General features: G+C 40.7%; 1 protein-coding gene across 1 annotated transcript in view; it reads left to right on the top strand.

Moving 5' to 3' along the window:
- DRT101 (phosphoglucosamine mutase-like protein) overlaps positions 1-24655 on the top strand; it is a 180046-nt gene that overhangs the window by 49401 nt on the left and 105990 nt on the right. The window contains exons 2-7 of the mRNA XM_089448352.1: positions 2929-3191; positions 3368-3487; positions 3601-3743; positions 3969-4220; positions 4328-4782; positions 4905-5080. Coding sequence (XP_089304478.1) covers positions 2929-3191; positions 3368-3487; positions 3601-3743; positions 3969-4220; positions 4328-4782; positions 4905-5080 — 1409 coding nt within the window. The remainder of the gene's footprint in view (positions 1-2928; positions 3192-3367; positions 3488-3600; positions 3744-3968; positions 4221-4327; positions 4783-4904; positions 5081-24655) is intronic.

Consider the following 24655-nt stretch of genomic DNA (forward strand, 5'->3'; position numbering starts at 1 on the left):
TCCTTCAACTTGGGGATTCTTTGAAGGCATGCGTTTTAGTACTTGTTGAAGTAAATCATAAATTGCCTTTTCTCTTGTGTCTTTTTACCTTGGATGAAATCATATCTCGCTATATTAGTCAACCCTAGGTGTCGGGTAGCCTTATTTTCAAGGGGTTTTTGTGGAAAGTCTTGCCAGCTTCACCCAAAGCTTGCACATTTGTTGAACCTTTCCATTGAATGAGCCACCTTCCCTCACTTCAAACCTACTATAGATACATATCTATCACAAGTGAGTCATATTGGGACTCCTCCCATCGGTGAAAATCCGAGAAGAGTAGGGGACTTAGGCTGTGGTGATAGTGGGCCTTTGTTCCAGGGTGTTTTTGTGCCCTCTAGCTCTTGCCTCTTTACAAGGCCTGCTAGTTTGTGCAAAAACTGGCTCATTTGCTTATCAATGGCTCCCTTGTGGTAGTGTGCCAACCAATTTTTGAGGAATCAAATTGTTCTGGAGGCTATAACACTACCCCACTTTCACTGACCCAGTTGTCTTCTCGTGGCCTCCTTGAGGTATGTCTAAAAAATTAACATTCTTTAAAAATCTGTCCGCCCAAGTGTTACACAAACACACACAAATACAACTGTAGATGGACCTTCCCCTACCTGAGGTGTTGAATGTATCCCTTGGTATAAAATGTTTAATGATTAGTGGCTGACATTTATCCACAAATTGTTATGAGGTCAAGCCCCGTATATTGTTTGTATTGTGCAGAAAATGAAGGATTAAATGGTAGTATCAAACTGTTTTTGCAAACGGGATTTTGGGACCTTTTTTGCCTTAGGATCTGTGTCACCATGGTTCCTTCCATTTTTTGTAGAACCCAATTTGTGCAATTTAACTAGACAACAAATTTGAACTGAAATCTAAAATTAAATGCAAAAGAATACGTGGAATTCAGTTTGGAGATGTTCCTTGTTTGCTGTGGCTCCGCTCCCGTTACCAAACTGCCCTTTTTCCTCCTAGCTTATCTGGGGTCTACTTATACACTAAGTCACCGCGTTCGTGTTCGTGTTCGAGTTCGACGACTTTGAAATTCGAATAAAGTTTGACACCTCAAATTTTTCCAATAAATTTCGACATATAGAAATTTGGAATATATATCCGTTAATGTATGTTTAGTGAAGATGACATCGAATTCCAGTGCTCATACTTGGTGTACCAGTGCTGCCAGAATAAATTATTAGATTAAGGAGTTCAGTTTAGTGGGTTAGTTGTCATGACATTTAAGTTTTTAACCATACACCATATGCTTGTCACAAATTACAATGCTCTTTAAATTTGTGAGGAATATTGCAACAAAATTATGAGAGATCATTCATCATAGCGTGAGCCACATTTATGGTCCATAAATTAATACACAGATGAAAAATCCTAGACATGTCCACATCCTCTAGTCTTGTCAATTACCATTATTGGATTTGTGAAATTTTAAGGGACTGTTTATGTTGAGAATTATTAACATGAAACACTAATGACAATGAAAATTCTCACTTGCTCTCTTCTATTTATGTCCACTCTCATTAACATCGACTATTGCTAACACTAAACTGTCACAGGCGTATAAGATAAAACACAGCCTGTGGCTGCAGGGTGGAGACTCGAGAACCAAGATGAGCTGACAGTGGAGACTAGAGAGCCGAGAGTGAGCCTGGATGTGTGAGCAATAAGGGTCCAAGGATGAGTGTGCAGGCAGTAGTGGTGGGAGTCGATGGTCGTATGCAAGAGTGAGAGTTTCACGACCACCTAATTTTTTACCAATTTTAATTTTTTTAATTTTAAATCCTGGAATATGCCGAACCAAAAAACTCCTAAAATGAACTCCGTCGAATTTCTGGCGAATTTTATCAATTTTTTTGTGAATTTTTTACAAATTCGTCACATGTTCGTGTTTGGCTTGAAGTTTGATGAACAAAAAAGAATTTGTTCGAATTGCTTTCATATTCGGCGAATTTCGAATCTGAAGGATTAAATTCGCCAAACCTAGTGACTTAGCCTATACGGTCCCCAGATCCAGAAGACTTCAAATGGAAATCTTTTGGCCCCCGTGCCTAAAAGTCCAAGAACCATCAAGCTCAATCTCCCTCATTGTTTGTGACTCTGCTAGAATTTCTACTGTGTCTCTGTAAAAGTCAAAACAACTCCCCCGTATTCCTCTTCCCTTTCTTATATAGGGCCCTCCTTTGTTTCAGAGTGGTGATTTCCCGTTCCAAATTCCTCCAACGAAGGGTTAAGGTGATAAGTTTTGGTTTAGGGCTGAACAGGCATCCGCCACCTGCGTCTATGGTTGACAACGTGCTCCTTTTATGTCTTATTGTATTGATAGACCACATATATGCTACATGACTTTATTTTATGTTCATAATATATATATAATGGATTTGGTTAAGTTTGCATAGTTGGTATTTTTACGTTTTATTTTCTTTTAGTTCATAATTAATATATAATATAACTTTTGTATATTTTATGTTGTATTTCACTTGTTAATTTATAAAGTATGTTTCATATTTACTTTAGTACCATATATATGACATTCCCTCCTATTTTGTATAATACTTTGTCTTTCTTTTTATTTTGTATAGTTATATTTTATGGTGGTGGTACATACCTTAAGTACCTCACCCAATATATATATATATTTTATAATAATGATAATTTATTATTTTTGTGAATTAGGTATTCACTTAGAATTTTCAATAATTAATTCGTTTATCTTTTACTAGGAAATTTTCATAATAGGTTAATATGTATATTAGCGCAGTGCATGCGATGCATGCATATGTAGCTATCATATGGATGCATTTTATGCATGCTAATAGTCTTGTGTCCTCTATAATAAGAGATGGGTCATTACATTTTTTTCTTTTAACTCTGTTGTTTATAATGTTATAGGCATCAGGTTTGCTTATGGGACAGCAGGGTTTCGATACAATGGATTGCTTTTGTCGTCGACCATATTCAGGGTTGGTGTTTTGGCTGCTCTGAGGTCATTGAAAACTGGATCTGTTACTGGATTAATGATCACAGCCTCACATAATCCAGCATCTGACAATGGTGTGAAGGTGGCAGATCCAGGAGGTGGCATTTTGACCCAGGAATGGGAGCCCTTTGCGGATGCCATCGCAAATGCTGTCAATGCAGAGAATTTTGTACAGGTGAGCTCTGGATCCCGGCAATAGCACCATATTTATTTTTACCAGTGTGTATCCAATTGAGGTAAGAGATTTTCAGTTTAGAAAACTGGCATCCTTATCTGTGTTCTAGTAGTACTTGGCTACAAAATCATTCCTTGAATTTCTCTAGATCATTGATTTCATTGGGTTTTATTCAGCTGATTGATGAGTTCATCAAAAAGCAAGGCATCTTATGTGGGAACGCATATTCTGGGGTGGTACTTGTGGCAAGAGACACAAGACCTAGTGGAGAAGAGCTACTGAGTGCTGCTATTCAAGTAAGAAATGCATACTTTTACAGGCACAGTAGAATAGGTGCTAAATATATGACTTGCAAAAAATCTTTTTGCTCTTTCAATATCGTCATGGCTAATAGTGGCTACTTCGGAAGGGCATTGGGGCTGTAAAAGGAGTGATGGCAGTTGACATGGGTATCTTGACTACTCCACAACTTCACTGGATGGTCCGTAGTAGAAACAAAGGCATGCCAGCAACAGAATCTGATTATTATGTGCAGCTTTCAAGTTCAGTCAAGTAAGTGTGTTTAATCTCTCATTCTGGAAATCTAGAAATTCAGAATTCTGTGCAAGGTTTGACAGATTTCTATAATCTGTACTTGTTCTCTGAAATCCTTGTATTGAGAATGTTTCTGAAGTTGATTGAGCCACCTTACTAATGAATCTTGAGTCTTGACAATTCTTTTATATTCATATACTGAATCATTGACATTTAGCTTTCAGTACAATCATTTTCATGCAGGATTCTTATGGAAACAAGCCCTAAAGTGCAGAAGTCGGGACCCCATATTGAAGGAGTGGTGGTAGATGGAGCAAATGGAGTAGGTGCAAAAAAGTTGTATACATTACAGCAATTTTTGGAGGGTATTGAAGTGAATATCAGGAACTCTGGCAGGGAAGGTGAGGGAGGGCTCAATGATAGTGTTGGGGCTGACTTTGTGCAGAAGGAGAAGGTCACTCCCAGTGGATTTGGAGGGGATGATGTTGGAAAAAGGTGATTTTGTTATCCTCTGTGTTTACTACTAATGGAAGATAGTACCTGTTTTTCTTTGTCTTATGTTTTTCTATGACACACTAACTGCTATGTAAAATTTTGAAAAGGTGTGCAAGCTTGGATGGTGATGCAGACAGACTAGTTTATTTCTATATCTCCTCCCCAGAGAAAAAGGCTGTTGAGCTAGTTGATGGTGATAAAATCTTGACTCTTTTTGCTATTTTCATCAAGCAGCAGTTAGATTCTATATATAACCAAGAAAAGATGGAAAGTTCACCAGCAGTAAGATTAGCTCAGAATCCTTCCACTGAAGAGTGCCATTCCGTTACACTGGGCATTGTACAGACTGCTTATGCTAATGGAGCTTCAACAAGGTACTTGAGGGAGCTTGGTTTGGAAGTTGTGTTCACTTCCACTGGAGTGAAGTACTTACATGAGAAGGCTACTGAATATGATATTGGTATCTACTTTGAAGCAAATGGACATGGCACTATTTTGTTTTCTGAGAAATTGTTACTATGGTTGAATGCATTCAATGAAGAGCTTTCTTCTGCATCGACAGGTTTGTTTGACAGTAAATGGGCTCCAGTAACTGAAATATTTCTGGTATTTAGTCTAGTAAATAGAGAATGTGATCATATGAGTATTTGTCATTCATTACACTTCTTTAAATTTAACTTCCAGTCTCAGAGCAGAGGAGGGCTGTTCAAAGATTGCTGGCCATCAGTAGTTTGATCAATCAAGCTGTTGGGGATGCGTTGAGTGGCTTGTTGTTGGTAGAGGTAATTCTTCACTATATGGGATGGTCCATTCAAACATGGAATACATTATATCAGGACCTTCCGAGCAGACAATTGAAGGTTGGTTCTTCTGTTCTTTATGTCATGGACTTCTTGTGGTCTTTCACATAAGGAACTACATTTTGTATTCTGAAAAGTTCTTCATACAACTGATTATAGTTAACAGTGTTTGAGAAGTAGGATGTGGTGAATATATTTAAGTGATTGTGTTAATTTATGTTAGTTGAGATATTTTGTTTTATTATGTTGTTGCTTTGTGATAACGTATGGTTCCCCAATGACTTAATTTGTGTGGAACGTCAAAATTTTGTGCCGTGTGCCCATTGAGGGCAGTGTTGCCATTCACCAGAAAAGAAATTGACAAATTGTCATATACAAACAAACAAGGGTGCTACATGGTAAGTGAAAGATATTTAAGTCACAGTTTCATTTTGTACTCGTTATCCATTGGAATGTCGCTGGAATCTTATAAAGCCTACATTCTACAAACTTCTCTAAGCATATGTAACCTACCAGGGTGAATTTAAATATCAAACCTTATTTGGCAAAATTGGTGCAAAACTTCTTAGTGGGTGGGGCATTCTAGAGGGGAAGATGGACACTACAGCTTCAGATACCATTGATAGCGGGATTTGACTAGTCTGAGGTCACCTGAAATGCTTTGTTGATGTCCTCAAAGGTGGGTGTGAACGTGTTAGTTCTTTACTCAAAATATTTTTTTGAAATGTTGTATGTATTATTTCAAAGATGAAATTAGTATATCATGGAAGAGAAAATTACATCACTTGAAAAACAGGGGTATTGGGAAAATCCTGCCCTTAAATAATAAAAAGGCAAGCATATGATCCTGCGCAGCAAGATAAAGGAACCCAACATCAAAACACTAATTTTGGCTCTCACAAGCAGAGCCAGTGCCTACTTAAAACTCCTTATATTCCTTAGGTTAAAAGAAGATGGGTCGTCCTGAAAGGTAACTTTACATGGATGCTTCCACAGATGATTTGGAAATCACCCTATGAGTGATTTCAGTTAAAGATTTATTAAATGAAGGTATTACAGACTCATGTGCTGGTGTGTGTCTATGTTATTGAGGCAACGGATCGATCAGATTGCAAATACACAGACACTTGAAATGGAAAAAAGCAGAGAAATATAGTAAGCAAATATAAGAACACAAGAATTTAATAAAGAGTTCACCCTATCCTCCAGGGCTACATCTCCGGTCCAACTCTCAGTGGTGGCCTTCTTTTATTGTGTTTTAAAGCAGAGAATTACAATGAAGGAGCTCAATATGAGTCTTCTGAAACAAAATTTGCTTGGCAGGGTGTTTCTTGGATTCCCCAAGCCACTAGAGTGCACAGACTCTTTTCTTCACCAGCTCTTCGACCTCTCTGGTCCTTAATGGAAGGAGCCCAGTGTGGTGCTCAGTCCTGACAGATCCTCTCAGGGATGGCTTGAATCTCAAGCTCTTTGGTGCTCGGCGCTGCCTTTGGTCAGCTCGGCCCTCTGTCTTCTTTCTGTTTTTTTTTGCTTCACTGTCTTTTCTTTGTTTTCTCTGTCTTCTTCCTTTCCTCTCTTTCTCCGTCTTCTGTCTTCCGGTGTCTTCTGCTTTTTCTGTTCATTGCTTTAAAGCCATTCGAGCTCATGGCTGTTCGATTCCCCTTCCAATTTCGTCAGATCGCCTGCTGCAACTTCGCTTGGAGTTCCCTGTTTCGGCATCATCATCAGGCTCACAGGGAGTGGCCACTTGTCCCCTGTGAACTGCGCCAGCGTTTTCTTCGTCGGTTCAATTCTTCGGTTACGTTGTGGAATGCGTCCTCTGCCACCTTGGCGGTCAAATCGGACCTCAAATTCTTATAGATCGCAGCTTATTCCCCTGTCAATTCCGGTTTCCCCATCGGGCGCGATCTCAGCCATTAGATCTGGGGCCTCCAGATCTGACGCCATTCGCACATTTCGCGCGGTTGACTTGCTCGACTGTTAGCGCGCGATGAGCGGTGGTTTTCTCTCTCCTCCGCTTGCCACGCGTTGGGCGCTGAGTGGAATCGCTCCGTTTTCGCCAAATCTGCTTACCGCCCAAGGGTGCCCTTGATAAATACTGCCGATTTTTGGAGCGCGGGTCCCGCTTTAGCCTTTAGCCTTTTCCCCACGGTTTTCCTGGCTCCCATGCGACCGAGCGCTCGGGGCCTCGCGCATCAAAAACTGCCTCCTTTTCCCGATCCGGGCTTCCCAGGGGCTAGTTTCGCCTCCTGCGCAGTCTCCATGGGCCTCGGTCAGCGCGCTTTGACCGAGGTCCTCGTCGTTCCATGCTGGCTGCTAACTGCCACTGTTTAGAGGTGTTTCTGATCGCTGCTCTTAATTCTTTGAAGCCTGTCCCAACCTGATACAGTCATGGTTCTTTGATAACTCTTCTTGGATCCAATTCGGATCATGGCCTTCCCACTAAAAAAGCTTTTGGACCACCAAAAGTTGGTTTTTAAGCATCGACTAAGTGAGGGTACTGTTGTCTCACTTGTCCAATCTCAATCCACTTTGTACTGCTCGGCTTTGAACCTTTGAGCCCTACTCTGAGGTACTCAACATCTCCTCTGCGTGTCGTCCTCACCTTCCTGTCCAACACTGTGTCTTCCTGCAATTCATTAAGATATTTAGGTAGCAGGTCATCAATAGAAGGCAACTGACTTTGCTCTTTAGGATCCTCAATCAATGAGGGTTCAAACAATCTCAAGCAATCTGCATTTACGACTGAGTAGATGTGCATGTAAGCTGGTAGATCAAGGTGAAAAGCATTCTCACCAATCTTCTCAAGTATTTTAAAAGGTCCATACCTGATAGGCTTTAGCTTTTTACCTTCACCTTGCATCCTGTCCTTGCTGATATACAGCCAGACCTGGTCACCAACTTGAAAACTATGCTCCATCCGATGCTTGTCATGCCTAGCCTTGTATTTGGCTTGGCTCTTTTCCAGCTGTTCCTGTATTGCCTGGTGGATCTCCGGGATTTGTTCAATGAACCTAGTTGCCTTGTCCACATTGCTGTGTCCATCAACTGTGGTATCTTTACCAAAGACAAAATCCAAAGGAGACCTTGGTGTGAAACCAAAATAGGTCTCAAAAGGAGATCTCTGTGTAGAAGAATGTTTTGCTCTATTGTAAGCATGCTGCACATAACACAAATGTTCATCCCAAAGCTTAGGATGTTTGCTGCAATATTCTTTGAGTAACTGGATCACTGTCCTGTTAACTACTTTTGTTTGGCCATCAGTTTGTGGATGAAAAGCTGTGCTTTTCTTTAGTTTGGTGTCGATCAGTTCCCACAGACTTGACCAAAACTTCCCCACAAATCGGGTGTCTCGATCAGATACAATAGAAGTGGGTAATCCAAAATGAACCCATACATGTTCAAAGAATAGTTTTGCAGTTTGTTCAACTTTAATCTGTTTATTACAAGGTATCAAAATACAAATTTTGCTGAACCTATCCACAACAACATATAGATAATCATGACCTTTTCTAGATTTAGGTAGACCCCCAACAAAATCCATGGAAACACTTTCCCAAGGGTGAGAAGGTACTGGTAATGGAGTGTACAAGCCTAGTTTTTTGTTTTTGGGCTTGCTTTTAGCACACATAGTACACCCTCTTACATATCTAGAAACTGTCTCATTCATTTTTGGCCAATAACAGAATCTTTGCAGCTGTGCAACTGTTTTACTTACCCCAAAGTGACCTGATATCAGAGAAGTGTGTGCTTCCCTAATTATCTTTATTCTCTCAGTTTGTGGAATGCAGAGCTTCCCACAATGATATAAGAGTTTGTCCTTTACATGATAATCCAATTCTTCTACTCTTTTGCCTTGACTCAAAGTTGCATATACATCTCTAAAGTCTATATCTTGAGCATATTGTTCAATGTAACTTTCATGTAGCACAGAATTATGCTCAAGTATAGTAGATGCATTTATAATGGGTCTAGATAACATGTCTGCAACTTTGTTATGTATGCCCTTCTTATATTTGATGACTAAATGAAATTGTTGTAGAAAACCCATCCATCTGTAATGTCTTGATTGCTGCAACTTAGTTTGGGAGTGTAGATATTGAAGTGGTTGATGATCAGTGTGTATTACTGTCTCTTTGCCCATTAAGTAATGTTTCCACTTTTTCACACTCTGAACTAATGCATACAATTCTTTATCATATGTAGGATAGTTAACTACTGCAGGATTAAAAGTCTCAGAATGATAACATATGGGTTTACCGTGTTGTGTCAACACTGCTCCCATGGCATAGTCACTGGCATCTGTTTGGATCTCAAATGGTCTTTGAAGATCAGGCGGTGCTAGTACAGGTGCTGTACTAATCTTTTCTTTGAAGGTGTCGAAGGCTTTCTGATGCTTGCCTCCCCACTGAAACACCTTGTTCAATCCTGTTAAAGCATGTAAGGGAGCTGCAATTGAGGAAAAGTTAGAAATGAACTTTCTCCAATACTGTGCTGCTCCTAAAAAGCTTCTAACTTCTGTAGCAGACTTGGGTTTAGGCCAGTTTACAATGACTGCCACTTTAGAGGGATCTATTTTCAATTCACCACCCCTTACTATATGACCCAAATAATTCAGAGATGTTTTGCTAAATTCACATTTTAAAAGTTTAACATAAAGTTTTTCTCTTTTCAAAACATCTAGTGTTTGCTTAACATGCGTTAAGTGTTCTTCCCACGTTTTACTAAAAATCAGAATGTCATCCAGATACACAATAACAAAATCATCAAGAAAAGGTCTAAGTACATCATTCATTAATCTCATGAAAGTAGCAGGAGCATTAGTTAAGCCAAAAGGCATAACCAGCTACTCATACAATCCCTGCACCAACTCTGACCTGATGGTATCCACTGTGCAAGTCTAGCTTGGTGAAATAAACAGCTTCCTTCAATTGATCTAAAGATCATCTATGCGAGGAAAGGGATAACGATTTTTGATTGTTATCTTATTCAGTGCTCGGTAGTCAATGCACATTCTCCACGAGCCATCTTTCTTTCTCACCAAAATGATTGGTGACTCACCTGGTGATGTGCTAGCCCTGATGAACCCCTTCTCGAGCAACTCCTGCACCTGCTTCTTGATTTTAACATTCTCTAAAGCAGACAACCTGTACATTCCAATGTTAGGCAATGGAGCATCTTGCTGCAAAATAATGTCATGTACTATTTCCTTTTTGGGTGGTAGACCTTTAGGTTCTTGAAACAAGATATCATACTCTGAAACAACCTTTTCTAAATGAACTTGCTGTTTAGCATTACAACCCTCAAATACATTGGTTTTATCAGGTTTTTTTCCTTTACAACCATCAGTAAGAATTGTTTGCATGAATTTATCATTCTTTTAATTTGCCCCGAGTTTATGAGAGTATAATAATTCTTGAGCTTATGAGCTCTTACAAAGTATTCGATTCCATCTTTAACAAGTAGATACTTGTTCTCAGCTCTATAGAAAATAGCTTTTCTATCATACAAGTAAGGACTTCCTAAAATAATTCCACATATATCCAAAGGAATTATGTCTAACTCAACCTCATCTACAAATGTTGACCCAAAAGAAAACTTGAGTTTGCACTGTCTAGTCACTTGTAGTTGTGCTTTATCATTCAACCATCCTAATGGGTATGGTTTCTTGTGAGGTGTAGTTGCTAATCCCAATTTCTTTACAATTGCTTCAGAAATTATATTTACTTGTGAGCCACTATCAAACAAAGTATCAATCTTTTGATATTTGGAAACAACTAGAATATGGAAAAGCTCATGTCTTTTCCTCTCATTCTCTTCATCAATAATAGATTAAGCAGAATTACTAGTAGATGCTTCAGAATTCTTACCTTTTATACCTGTGGCTGCAATAGTTGTTTCATCTCCTGAGTCTGACCCCAAATCTTTCTGAATAGCTGTAGTAGTCTTCTTCTTCTTGCCCTCGAACTTCTTAGGCCTCAGCTCTGGATGCAGAATCTAGCAATGCTCATCATCATGCCCATCCTTTTTACAGTGAGTGCATGAAGCTTTGCTCTTCTGTGCAGTGTTAGCCTTCCTTGCTTTCCACTTCTGCTTTCTTTTCTCCTTGCTCTTGCTTACAGTGGGTTGGGATGGTCCCCCAACTTCTGGATTTCCATTCTTTCCTCTAGCTTCTAGATGAGTAGCTTATACAGATACCTCATCTATACTAGTGGGATTAAACATGAGGATGGTATGCCTCATGTAGCTGTGTAGACCACCAATGTACTTCAACAGAGTTTCTAGTGAGTCTAATGAGATTCCTAGAATCAATGCTCTCTTTCTAAATTCTTGAGTGTACCCTTGCACACTTTGCCCTTTCAACTGCCGAAGAGTTTGCCAACTCATCATGGCTTGTTGCATGTAGGCCAATGGATAGAATTGCTTTTTGATTGCAGAAACAAATTCACTCTAGACAGAGATGGTCTTACCATGTCTTTTCATGTCAGCTTGGGTTTTGCCTTCCCACCAAACCAAGGCAGTGCCTCCTAGGCGTAGGCTTGCCAGCTGAATCTTGCTCTTATCTGAGTCAATGTTCTGTACTCTGCAATAAACATCAATTTGTCTAATCCAATTGTCCAACTTTTCTGCATTTAACTCTCCATCATATATAGGCAAATCAAATTTAGCATCTAGCTTGATTAAAGATGCCTTCTTGTTATGCACAGGGTTATTAGGAGGGGTGAGGAAGCTTTCCTCTTTCCATTTTCCTTTGGAGTGGTCATGGAAGTGAGACTCATCTTCTTCTTTGTCTTGTTTAGAACCTGATGAGTCTTCATCCTTATGCTTTCTAAAGTCCCTATACATTTCTTCTACCATGGACTTTATGGCTAGGAAACTCTCTATGAATTGAGGGTCTGGCCCTACAGAACCTTCCTCTGACATTGTATTCCGAGGATAGACTCTCCCAATTTCAGGATTAGTTTTGACCAACTGTCCTTTTCCTAATTTGAGCTTTGATCTAGTGAGCACTCAACAGCTAAACCAACACAAGCTTGTCTAACCTTACAGCCTAGAGCTCTGATACCACCTGATCTGGAAATCACCCTATGACTGATTTCAGTTAAAGATTTATTAAATGAAGGTATTACAGACTCATGTGCTAGTGTGTGTCTATGTTATTTAGGCAACAGATTGATTAGATTGCAAATACACAAACACTTGAAATGGAAAACAACAGAGAAATACAGTAAACAAATATAAGAACACAAGAATTTAATAAGGAGTTCACCCTATCCTCTAGGGCTACATCTCCGGTCCAACTCTCAGTGGTGGCCTTCTTTTATTGTGTTTTAAAGCAGAGAATTACAATGAAGGAGCTCAATATGAGTCTCCTGAAATAGAATTTTCTTGGCAAGGTGGTTCTTGGATTCCCCAAGCCACTAGAGTGCACAGACTCTTTTCCTCACCAACTCTTCGACCTCTCTGGTCCTTAATGGAAGGAGCCCAGTGGTGCTCAGTCCTGACAGATCCTCTCAGGGATGGCTTGAATCTCAAGCTCTCTGGTGCTTGACGCTGTCTTTGGTTAGCTCGGCCCTCTGTCTTCTTTCTGCTTTTTTTGCTTCATTGTCTTTTCTTCGTTTTTTCTGTCTTCTTCCTTTCCTCTCTTTCTCCGTCTTCTGTCTTCCTATGTCTTCTGCTTTGTCTGTTCATGGCTTTAAAGCCATTCGAGCTCATGGCTGTTCGATTCCCCTTCCACTTCCATCAGATCGCCTGCTGCAGCTTTGCTTGGAGTTCCCTGTTTCGGCGTCATCATCAGGCTCACAGGGAGTGGCCACTTGTCCTCCTGTGAACTGCGCCAGCTTTTTCCTCGTCGGTTCAATTCTTCGGTTACGTCGTGGAATGCGTCCTCTGCCACCTTGGCGGTCAAATCGGACCTCAAATTCTTATAGATCACGGCTTATTCCCCTGTCAATTCCGTTTTCCCCATCGGGCGCGATCTCAGCTATTAGATCTGGGGCCTCCAGATCTGACGCCATTCGCACATTTCGCGCGGTTGACTTGCTCGACTGTTAGCGCGCGATGAGCGGCGGTTTTCTCTCTCCTCCGCTTGCCATGTGTCGGGCGTTGAGTGGAATCGCTCTGTTTTCGCCAAATCTGCTTATCGCCCAAGGGTGCCCCCGATAAATACCGCCAGTTTTTGGAGCGTGGGTCCCGCCTTAGCCTTTAGCCTTTTCCCCACGGTTTTCCTGGCTCCCATGCGACCGAGCGCTCGGGGCCTCGTGCATCAAAAAATGCCTCCTTTTCCCGATCCGGGCTTCTCAGGGGCTAGTTTCGCCTCCTGCGTAGTCTCCATGGGTTTCGATCAACGCGCTTTGACCGAGGTCCTCGTCGTTCCACGCTGGCTGCTAACTGCCACTGTTTAGAGGTGTTTCTGATCGCTACACTTAATTCTTTGAAGCCTGTCCCGACCTGATACAGTCATGGTTCTTTGATAACTCTTCTTGGATACAATTCGGATCAATAGACAACCAATATTAATCAACAGTACTAAATGCCATAAGGATTTACCGCTGTCCCGAACCTTCTGAATGTAATAAAAAAGAGGCCTTCTCCACAAAAGCTGGGTTTTAAAGAAGTGAAATTCAACCTGAAACCATGTCCAAAAAATCAACCCAACATCTCCAAAAGATATGCTTGACCACTTCATCATTTCCACACAAAACACAAGCAACATCTGTCATACAATATATTTGCTTTATCAATTTTACTTTTGGTAGCCAGTGATGGAGCAGAAGCAACCTCTAACTTTGTGCTTAAAAGCCAAATTTGATTTCCAAATTGATTGACATTGCCTTAATCAGTATGCCACAGGATCCTTCATGTTGAAATGATGGTAATCTTCACTTGTGTTGCTTGAAATCATGGGAAATGCTCTGATTATTGTATTACTAGTTTATGGTTTAATAGCTGATCTAGTCAGATTATTTTATATCATTCTAGGTGGCTAAGGTGGTCCTAGGCATTTATGTTGGCCCATAACCCTCTTATGGGGAAGTGCCCCATCTCATAAGTTGTGTATAAATACACAAACTCATGAGTCATTTGTAACATCATATTCATTCTTTTGTGATTGATTTTTCTTACTAAGGGTATGACATCTCTTGCTCTTTTGTTCACGGGTTCACTTCTTTTTATGTGATATTTATATTCAAGGTTTTATGTTGGATTAGATTTTTTTGAAGTGTTCACTGTAGATTCATGATCTCTTCATCATTCCAACACTTCATCCCTCACTTTTTGTTCAAGTGAAAAACAATGTCAGAGGTGTACCTTACCAAATCATATAGTTCCTTGGTCGCATAGATTTGAAAATGCTTTCCACTTTGTTGTCGCATAAAGTGTCCAGGCACCGCAACAACACTCAGAATAAGGGAAATCACTCTAATCCTTACTCACTTCGTTTAGACTTTCTCCTAGACAAGTCAAGCGGGGTAGTCCCTAGGGGTAAATGAATGAGGAAGACCTGTGAAACACAGGCTCTAGGAGACATAAGGCTGAATAACTTAATGAAAATGAGACAAGTTCTGATTAACTGAGTTATTTATATATATCAACTGAGATGAATAAGACACAACCACAAGATAGAAATGATTTTTAGACCAGTGCCTTAGATGCTCAATTAACCATGAACCTACTTGAAGAAACAAAATCAAGTTATTCAGAAGAAGATTAGAGATGTGATAGAAACGACGATCATGAACAATTAGATGTAAAAAAAAAATGCTCAAAACCTTAGCATGCAAAATATTCTAGCAATTAAATTTCGAAAAATTTAAATACCATGAAGAACTATGAAATTTAAATGCTAAGCAATTCACAATCCAGAATTAAAATGATTTTTCTTTAGTGACCAAGATCTAGAAAAAAATTGTTTCTTTCCTATAGTCAATCTTTAGAGACGATTTAAAAATATTAAGTGTGTTTGACTATAGAGAAATTAAAAAAAATCAATACCACAAAACTTTCCCTTAAAATTTTTGAAGTCCAAAAACCCTTAACACAAATAAAAACCCAACAAGGAACTTCAGATTAAAATTTTTAATTATTCCTTGGGTAATTTTTAATGTGCTAAGTTTTATGAGAAAATTTAATGCGGAAAATGATTAATTAAGTTTCTTAATGTGACAAAAGTAAAAAATTCAAAAGGGTTTAATAACTAATTTTTTTTTTTTAATGGGCCAAAGGCCACATAATTTTTTTTTTTAATGTGAAAGCGCAAAGTCCTCTTTTGATTTAATTACTTTAGAAATATCAAATCCAAATAAAGAACTTTTTAAATTTTTTGTTTTTATGTCAAGCAAGATAAAAAAAGTGATAAAGAAATAAAAACACAAGGAAAAATAAAAATGAAATTCAACTTAAAAAAATCAAAGTCACAAAAGAAAATTAAAAAAAAAGAAAGAAAGTGAAAAGCAAACTCTAAAAGAAATATTGAATTAAGAAAGAAAGAAAGAAAGAAATTATGTTGACGTCCATGAGGCTAAAGATAGCCTATGGGACAGATTGCTTCTTCAACTCCTTGATGTATTCGGCCCTTTTCTGTGAAGCTTCACAATAAATGCTCCTAGCTTCTCGACAAACCCTTGGCTAAATAGATTATCCCAAGAGCTAGCTGCGAGCATATCTGCATAACTTTCCCTGTTGTCTTTGAAGGCCTCACATTCTAAAATGAAATGTTTTTCTGTTTCCACTTTTCCGGAAGAACAAAAAATGCATACCCTTTCCTCCCACACTTCATTTGGCCTTTTCGAGCGCCCTGTTTCACAACGGAGTTGATGAGAATTAGTCCTTAATTGAGCAATAAGAATTTTGGCTCTCCAAGAGATATTGGCCTCTATGTATATTTTTGGTTGATGATTATGAATGGGATTAAACACTACAATATAGTAATTTTTCTTTCTTCCTAGCTCCTTATCCCAAGTAGGTTTGTGGAACTTTTCCATAACAAAAGCTTTTATCTCTTTGTTGTTTATGGGACTCACGTTCAAGCAAATACCCCATTTACTAAACCATTTGTTATTTTGCTACATCCACGTTTTTTTGCTCTTGCACAATCTATCATTAAAGACAACCTTAGGCTATCTACCCTCTTACATTTGCTCAATTTTTTTTAAATACCTTATGACTTGCACCATAGCAATTGCTTCAATAGGAGCAGTCCCTGTGTCACTTAACAAGATATCATAAGAAACTGCACTTTTAATCTTGAATTTGTTTGTAATCAAACGCTTCTGAATTTTCTCAATTTGTCTCCACTGCATGTCGGAGGTACTGCTAGCCCACAGTTCACAACCATAGAGAATCACCGAAATCACTAGAAGCCCAAAAAGAGTTTGAGTGGTCTTCCAGTCCCATAACTCTGCCTCTCTACACCTATTTTGAAAGTCATAAAATGCTTTCCAACCCCCCAAAGTTCTTTTCTTTCTACAACCATTCTAGCTTAGATTTTTGTTGAAGTTAATTCCGAGGTATTTGTAATCCGCAACTTCTTCTAGAATGTTGCCTTCAAAGTAGAACTTATACTGGTTATGTTTTCTTTTCTTAGAGAAGACCACTACTTTCGTTTTGCTGATATTGACTTGCATCCCCACACTTCTACAAAAATGCTCAAGGGATAGTAAGTGCTCTTGCAAACCAAGAGCCAATTTAGCAATAAGAATAAGGTCATCTGCATACGAAAGAAGCCTTATAACAAACTTGCACAAATAGATACCATCACCCCCTTGCGAATTTAACCACTCCTCAAGCTTGTCGATATATAAACCAAAAAGGGTAGGAGACAGTGGGCAACCTTGCTTGACCCCGATATCGCTTCTAAAACTTTCAGAAATGCCTACTGAAGTTCTAATTTTGACTTTCACCTCTTCATACAGCGTATGCATAGCTGCTCTCAAATGTTTAGGAATCCCAAGTTCCTCCATTCTCTGCCAAAGTTTATCCCTAGGAACCGAGTCAAACGCTTTTATGAAATCAACAAAGCAACAAAAGATTTCTTCCTTTTTCTCCCAAACTTCTTCAATGGTGTGCCTTAAAGTTATGCAATGATCAACTGTGGAATGCTTAGGTCTAAAACCTGCTTGCCCTTTAGCACGCTTATCTCTTTCTTCTGCCCACTTGCTAATTTTGATTTCTAGCATGCTTCCAAATAGCTTTGCAAACAAAGGGTTTATCATGATGGTCCTATAATTGGAGGGATTATTGATGTCACCGCTACTGAAAAGAGGTATTGCCAGACTAGTTGTCCAATCTGTGGGGAGCCCTTGTTGTATGATGTTGTTGAAGATTTTTGTAATGTGAGGTGCAAGAATCTTTGAGCCCCACTTTAGATATTCTGCTTGGAGTTCAGCTAAGTCTTTTGCTTTTCCAACACCCAACTTCTTGATACCCATCTCTACCTCTTGTACCGTGAAGAGTTCAGTATCAGTGTTGACCAAGGGGGGGTCAACCTTGGGAACCTGCTCATAGAGTTGTCTTGCATAGTCAAACCATTTAGAAGCTGTAATATTATTTCCAATTTGTATCTTTTTTGGTTGGAGCTCCTTCCAAAATAATTTGGGATTAATGAAAAAAGGAACTAACCCTAATGAAACAAAAGACAAAACAAATGAAAAAAAGGGAATTCTAGTGTTTGAGTTTGCTTGCAGGTCGAAGAAGGGAAGCGGTGACAACGAAGGTGATGGAGCTCGAGGAAGCTTGCGGATCGACTGAGGAGAAGGATGGAGGGATTTGCGCGTGGGATGGACAGGGCTACGAGTTTATGCAGGCAGCGATGGCGAAGTGAAAGGCAATGGGAGAGTAGGGTTTGAAGGTTGCAGAGCAGCTTGGACACGGGCATCGAAGGAAGGAGAGGACAGAGAGGGATAAGGGACTGCGAGGCAGCAAGGAGATGACTGGAAAATGCGAGGAGGGAAGAAAATGGAGAGACGATGGAAGGGTTTGCAGGTTGAGGGAGCTTGGGCAGTGTTGAGGGAGAAAATTCGAGGGGATGGCAAGGATTTGCAGGTTTGCAGGAAGGGAAATGGAGCTCGAGGGCAGTGAAGGTTTGCAGGCACGCAGAGAGAAGGAGGAAAGAGTAGGAAGCTAAGGGACAAACACAACAAAAAACACAAAGGAGGGGAAACTGCGATTTGGTAGAGAGAGAACTCAGATTTTGCAGAGAGAGGGAAGTAAAAACAAAGTAGAGAAGAGGGCTCAATAAGGCAGCAGACAAAAAGAAATGGTAGCCCAAGAAACCCTTAAAAAAATTCCAGAAATCTATATGTTAAACCAATATACTCCAGCTTTAAAATCTGTGCGAAAAACTCATGAAATCCACAACTATAAATTTTGAAACCCTCAATCTGGAAAAAAATTGGAATAATGCCCTTGCAAAATGATTTTGAGGCCAGATCTTACCCTTAAGGGCTTAGATCTGGCTTCAAATAAAAATTCTCCTTCAGATCTGCATCTAGAAAAAATAAAACAAAACACCTAGACAATATAAACAATGATAACTCTGAAAACCCCAATAAACCCTTGTTAGATAATTCCAGACTGAAAACTCCAAGTAGCAAGATGTACCATTATGCTGCAAAGAAATTGATTTTTTTTAAATTTTAAATGGAGGTACTAGCTTAAAACCCTCATGCATCCACAAAACAACAATCTTATGATAAGCCTTGGGATTAGATAGATGGGCTCTTCAGAAAATGCAGATCGAGAGTTTGCTGGTCCAACTAAAGACTATCTGTTAATTTTAGGTATGTTCTATGCTTAGAGCAATTTATTTCAATTTTCACAGTTAGCTCAATATCTTTTCCAGTTTAGCAATCACATCAACATTAAAGTAAACTGCAGATAGAACATAAACATAAATCGCAGAAGACAAGCCAAGACAAGAGGACACAAGATGTGGTGCTAGCCAGGGACAAACCCCAATGTGGGGAAACCTTTGATTAATTCTTCTTATATGTTCTTCAATAGTTCAGCAGAGAGAGAGAGAGATAGTACGTTTACAATAGAAGTCAACACTTTGACTTATCTAGATAAGAGCATAGATCATCTCTAAGAAGATGATACATGAGATCAGTTGAAGACATGCTGCTTCAACTGATTCTCCAAGGTGACTCCTTCACCTATCGTTGTGCTGCATTTTGTCATCATGTTGCACCTCACCGTGCTGCACCATGCTGCACGCATCATCACTATGCTGCATCTCATCATGCTTCATTAATTATGACTGTACCCATCACTGTATTGCATTATGTGCCATTGCTGCACCATGTTGCCATATTGACCTATGTGTTGGCTGCATCTTGCTTGCTTGTTGTCCTTTGCATGCTTGCTGTTGCATGCTAGCTATAACATTGCATGCTTGGTGTATTTGCTGCTAAGTACCATACAACTGTCGCAATGTTAGTTAGTTGTCCCTTGCATGCTGCTCTCCTTCGGAGATAGATGCTCTTGCTATTTTGGCAGTTTCGACAATTTCGGCTGTTCCCGACAGTTCCGACAGTTCCAGCAATTCTGGCAATTCCGGTTATTCTCGGCAGTTTCGGCAGTTTCAATAGTTCCGACTTTTCCCGGCAGTTCCGGCAGTTCCCGACAGTTTCGGCTTCTGCCCTTTGCGTTAGCTTTCCCGGCTGTTTTGGTAATTCCGACGGTCCCTGGCAGTTCCGACTATTCCAGGCAGTTCCGATAGTTCCGGCAATTCTGGCTATTCCCGGCAGTTCCCGACAGCTCCGGCAGTTTCGGCAGTTCCCGGCAGTTCCCAGCAGTTTCGGCAATTCCCGGCAGTTCCGGCTATTCCCTACAGTTCCAGCAATTCCGACTATTCTCGGCAGTTCTGGCAGTTCCGGCAATTACGGCTATTCCTGGTAGTTCTGACAGTTCCGGATTTTCCCGGTAGTTTCGGCAGTTCAGGAAGTTCCGGCTTTTCCCCGCAGTTCCGGCAGTTCCGGCAATTTTGGCTATTCCCGGCAGTTCCTGCTTCTGCCCTCTAGATTAGGGCAGAGTTATCCCTCAGGATCTCTCCTCCTACTAAAACCTAAAGACAAGTAGAGAGGAAGAGATCCCAAGTGTGTTGAAATGACTTGAAGGCCACCTCTATTTATACTAAAACGTTGAGCACAAGTGGGATTTATTTGGTCGCTGGCCAACCTTGACGAATTGTCCCATAACACAAATAAATTCATATCTCCATGAATACTTATCGGAATTGGATGATGTTTAGATCAATCCTACACCTCTCGATGAGAGGGATCCAAGAAAAATATCAGCTTCCATTAATAAGATGACCCACATGCAGTTTGGCCCTAGTTGCCAATTTTAACACTCCCTCTCAACTAGAGAGAACTCCATCCGCTGATCCATATGTCTGACTGTACTATCTCTGCCATCAATGCCCTGCACTGCTCTGCTTTGTTGAGCTCTGATTTGCTCTGGTCTGCTTTGCTGAACCATGAAGAAGAAGAATTGCTTGAGAATGTCTCATACCATTCTTTACTTACCCCAAGTCAGTTTCATCTGAAGAGAGTGTGTCACATCACTCTGACTGGCTCGAAGTCAGTGTTATTGATCCAAGATCAATATCACAAGAGATTGTCTCAAACCACTCATACTGATCCCAGATCAATGGAGGTCATCCTAACATAGGGAGTACGGTAGATACATCGATGCGTCCACTGATAGTACTACTATGGTCCCTAACCACATTTCCCTGCTCATTGATCAGATGAGAGGTACTTCCCATGAGTCCTAAACTGCATGGGTAGGATGCCTCGACAGGAGAACTAATCATCCTGTCCACAGGAGAACGAATCATCCTGCCCCACAGTCGCCACGGGAGAACTAATCATCCCGGCCCACAGGAGAACTAATCATCCTGTTTCACAGTTGCCACGGGAGAACTAATCATCCCGGCCCACAGGAGAACTAATCATCTTGTTTCACAGTTGCCACGGGAGAACTAATCATCCTGGCCCATAGGAGAACTAATCATCCTGTTCCACAGTTGTCACGGGAGAGCTAATCATCCCGGCCCATAGGAGAGCTAATCATCCTGTTTCACAGTTGCCACGGGAGAACTAATCATCCTGGCCCACAGGAGAACTAATCATCTTGTTTCACAGTTGCTCCAGTAAGTACCCCAAGCCCCCCAGAGCTCCCAGAGCTCAATGCATGCAACATGCAGGACCCTTATAAGAAGGTCTCTCAACGACTCCAAGTCGTTCGGGAAAGTCACAGATTTGACCTTTCCCGAGGCTTTGACAAAATGTCTACGACCTGTACATCAGTCTCAATGCGATGGAGCCTCCTCGCTCATCGACTTACCATATCCCAGATAAGGCAGTATCTGATGTCTATCTGTTGGAGCAATCATCGAATATGGGATTCCTCAATAATCGAATCCCCCCTTTGGTTGTCACAAAGAATCACAATGGTATTCATCATGTGTACAAACAACTCACTGAAGAGCTTCCACAACTAGGCAGCTTCATAAGAGATCATACTCGTAGCTATGTATTCGGTCTTAGCGGTGCTTATAGCAACCAACTTCTGCTTCTTGCTCATCCATGATATCGAAGCAGAACCCAAAGAGAACCAGCACTGAGAAGTGCTCTAGTGATCCTCCACAGTGCCTGCCCAGTCAACATTCAAATAATCATGCAGTTTCATATTTCTGACAGTGTATCTCAATCCATGAGAGATTGTGCCCCGAAGATATCTCAGAAGATTCTTGGCACCAATCCAGTGAGGCTCAAACAAATATGAGCTCACCATGCTAACTGCAAAACATATGTCCGAATGAAAGTTCACCAAGAACATCAACGCGAATGAGTTTAGGAAACTTAGAGGCATTTCCCAAATCTGGTCCGACATCACTACCATATAACTTCTGAAAGTTAAGATCCTCGAGGTAGTCACATACTTGAAGTTTATCATTCCACATCCGGAATCCGACTCCCTCGTACTTCTGCAAATGAGAGGGCCTGCATCTGTTAGAAATAGGTCGTCCTCATAAGGTGTTGGTATGAGAGGTCTATCATCCACAACCTTCAAACAATGGTTTGGATCGGCTTTACTCTTAGACTTTAGTGAATCTCAACTTCATCTGACAGCTATCAATCCTCTCATACTATGCTCGGGGAGTTTTGCTTCAAGCCATAGAGGGCTTTCTTCCACCTGCATACGTGAGATTCCTGATCATCAATCTCAAACCCCTCGAGTTGTTCCAAACTTGTGGACCTGCTACATGAGGGGAATGGTCCCCTTGTAAGATTTTCCTTCGGTACATCTCAGACATGTACTTTCATGCTCTTTTTGAATTCAGGCATCCCTGTCACCATCTGACTCACAGACCTTCGGTGTTATGTGTCAATGGACATGGTCCCCAGTGGACTTCCTGCAACTTGATACAACCCTGAACTCAAAAACATCTTTGAAAATTCTATTTTCAAACACGTACCTTTCCATCGATGAGTGCCACCTCGTAACCTTTGACTTCCATTGCTGAAATGGACACCAGGTTCTTCTTGTGATCAGGTACATAAAAGAGATTCTGTAAATGAATTGAGTTACCCTCATTCAATTGAGGGGTAACATTCCCTACACCCTTTCCGGGATAGGTGGCATCGACTCCAAGTATAATCCCATGATTGTTTCCATCTCTACCAAATTAGAGATTGCACCCTACTATCCGATGAAGTGCCTTGAAGCACTACAATCAATAAGCCAGATTCCCAAAGAATCTGAAGGAGAGGGCCAATACAAGATAACACTTTTTATCTTATCAAAAACAACATTTGATTCTTCATACCTGGTGTTCCTTGCTTTCTTTGAAGAGTCGGCCATTTCCTTGATGACCTGCATTACTTGTCATTCCTTTGATTATTGAAGATGTCCCTGGAATGATTGTTATCTTCATCAAGAGATGCGTCTCTTCCATTCAGACACTCCTTTGCATAATGGCCGAACTTATTACAACCAAGGCATCTGCCTTTGCTTCCACCCTTAGATCCGGACTTCTCATTGAAGTGATCTTTAGGTAGGCCATCAGAAACTTCCGCTGCACCATTCTGATAATATTCTCTGCTTCAACTTCACCCTTGCCAAATTTGAAGAGGGATGAGGAATCCACTGATCCTTTTGTCCTTTCCCAACTGTCTTTGGTGATTGCTCTTTCACTCTTGCTTGGGCATTGTCTTCACCTCAGCTCTGATACCATGTTAATTTTAGGTATGTTCTATGCTTAGAGCAATTTATTTCAATTTTCACAGTTAGCTCAATATCTTTTCCAGATTAGCAATCACATCAGCATTAAAGTAAACTGCAGGTAGAACATAAACATAAATCACAGAAGACAAGCCAAGACAAGAGGACACAAGATGTGGTGCTAGACAGGGACAAACCCCAATGTGGGGAAACCCTTGATCAATTCTTCTTATATGTTCTTCAATAGTTCAGCAGAGAGAGAGAGAGATAGTACGTTTACAACAGAAGTCAACACTTTGACTTATCTAGATAAGAGCATAGATCATCTTTTAAGAAGATGATACATGAGATCAGTTGAAGACATGCTGCTTCAACTGATTCTCCAAGGTGACTCCTTCACCTATCGTTGTGCTGCATTTTGTCATCATGTTGCACCTCACCGTGCTGCACCCATCATCACTATGCTGCATCTCATCATGCTTCATTAATCATGATTTACCCATCACTGTATTGCATTATGTGTCATTGCTGCACCATGTTGCCATACTGACCTATGTGCTGGCTGCATCTTGCTTGCTTGTTGTCCCTAGCTTGCTTGTTGTCCCTAACATGCTTGTTGTCCTTTGCATGCTTTCTGTTGCATGCTAGCTGTCCCTTGCATGCTAGCTGTAACATTGCATGCTTGGTGTATTTGCTGCTAAGTACCATACGACTATCCCAATGTTAGTTAGTTGTCCCTTGCATGTTGCTCTCCTTCGGAGACAGATGCTCTGGTTGTTCTGGCAATTTCGGTTGTTCCCGGCAGTTCCGACTTTTCCCGACAGTTCCGACAGTTCCCGACAGTTTCGGCTTCTGCCCTCTGCGTCAGCTTTCCTGGCTGTTCTGACAATTCCGACTGTTCTCGGCAGTTCTGGCTATTCCCGGCAGTTCCGATAGTTCCGACAATTCCAACTATTCTTGGCAGTTCCGGCAATTCCGGCTATTCCCGACAGTTTCGGCAATTTCGGCTATTCCCGGTAGTTCTGGCAATTCCGACAATTCTGGCTATTCCCGACAGTTCTGGAAATTCTGGCAGTTCCGGATTTTCTTGGTAGTTTCGGCAGTTCTGGCAATTCCGGCTTTTCCCGACAGTTCCGGCTTCTGCCTTCTGGATTAGGGCATAGTTATCCCTTAGGATCTCTCCTCCTAATAAAACCCAAAGACAAGTAGAGAGGAAGAGATCCCAAGTGTGTTAAATGACTTGAAGGCCACCTCTATTTATACTAAAACGTTGAGCACAAGTGGGGTTTATTTGGTTGCTTGCCGACCTTGACGAATTGTCCCATAACACAAATAAATTCATATCTCCATGAATACTTATCGGAATTGGATGATCTTTAGATCAATCCTACACCTTTCGAT

Source organism: Pinus tabuliformis, chromosome X (genome assembly GCF_031772625.1).
Source record: "Pinus tabuliformis cultivar Carrire ecotype Pingquan chromosome X, CPIR1, whole genome shotgun sequence".
Taxonomy (NCBI): Eukaryota; Viridiplantae; Streptophyta; class Pinopsida; order Pinales; family Pinaceae; genus Pinus; species Pinus tabuliformis.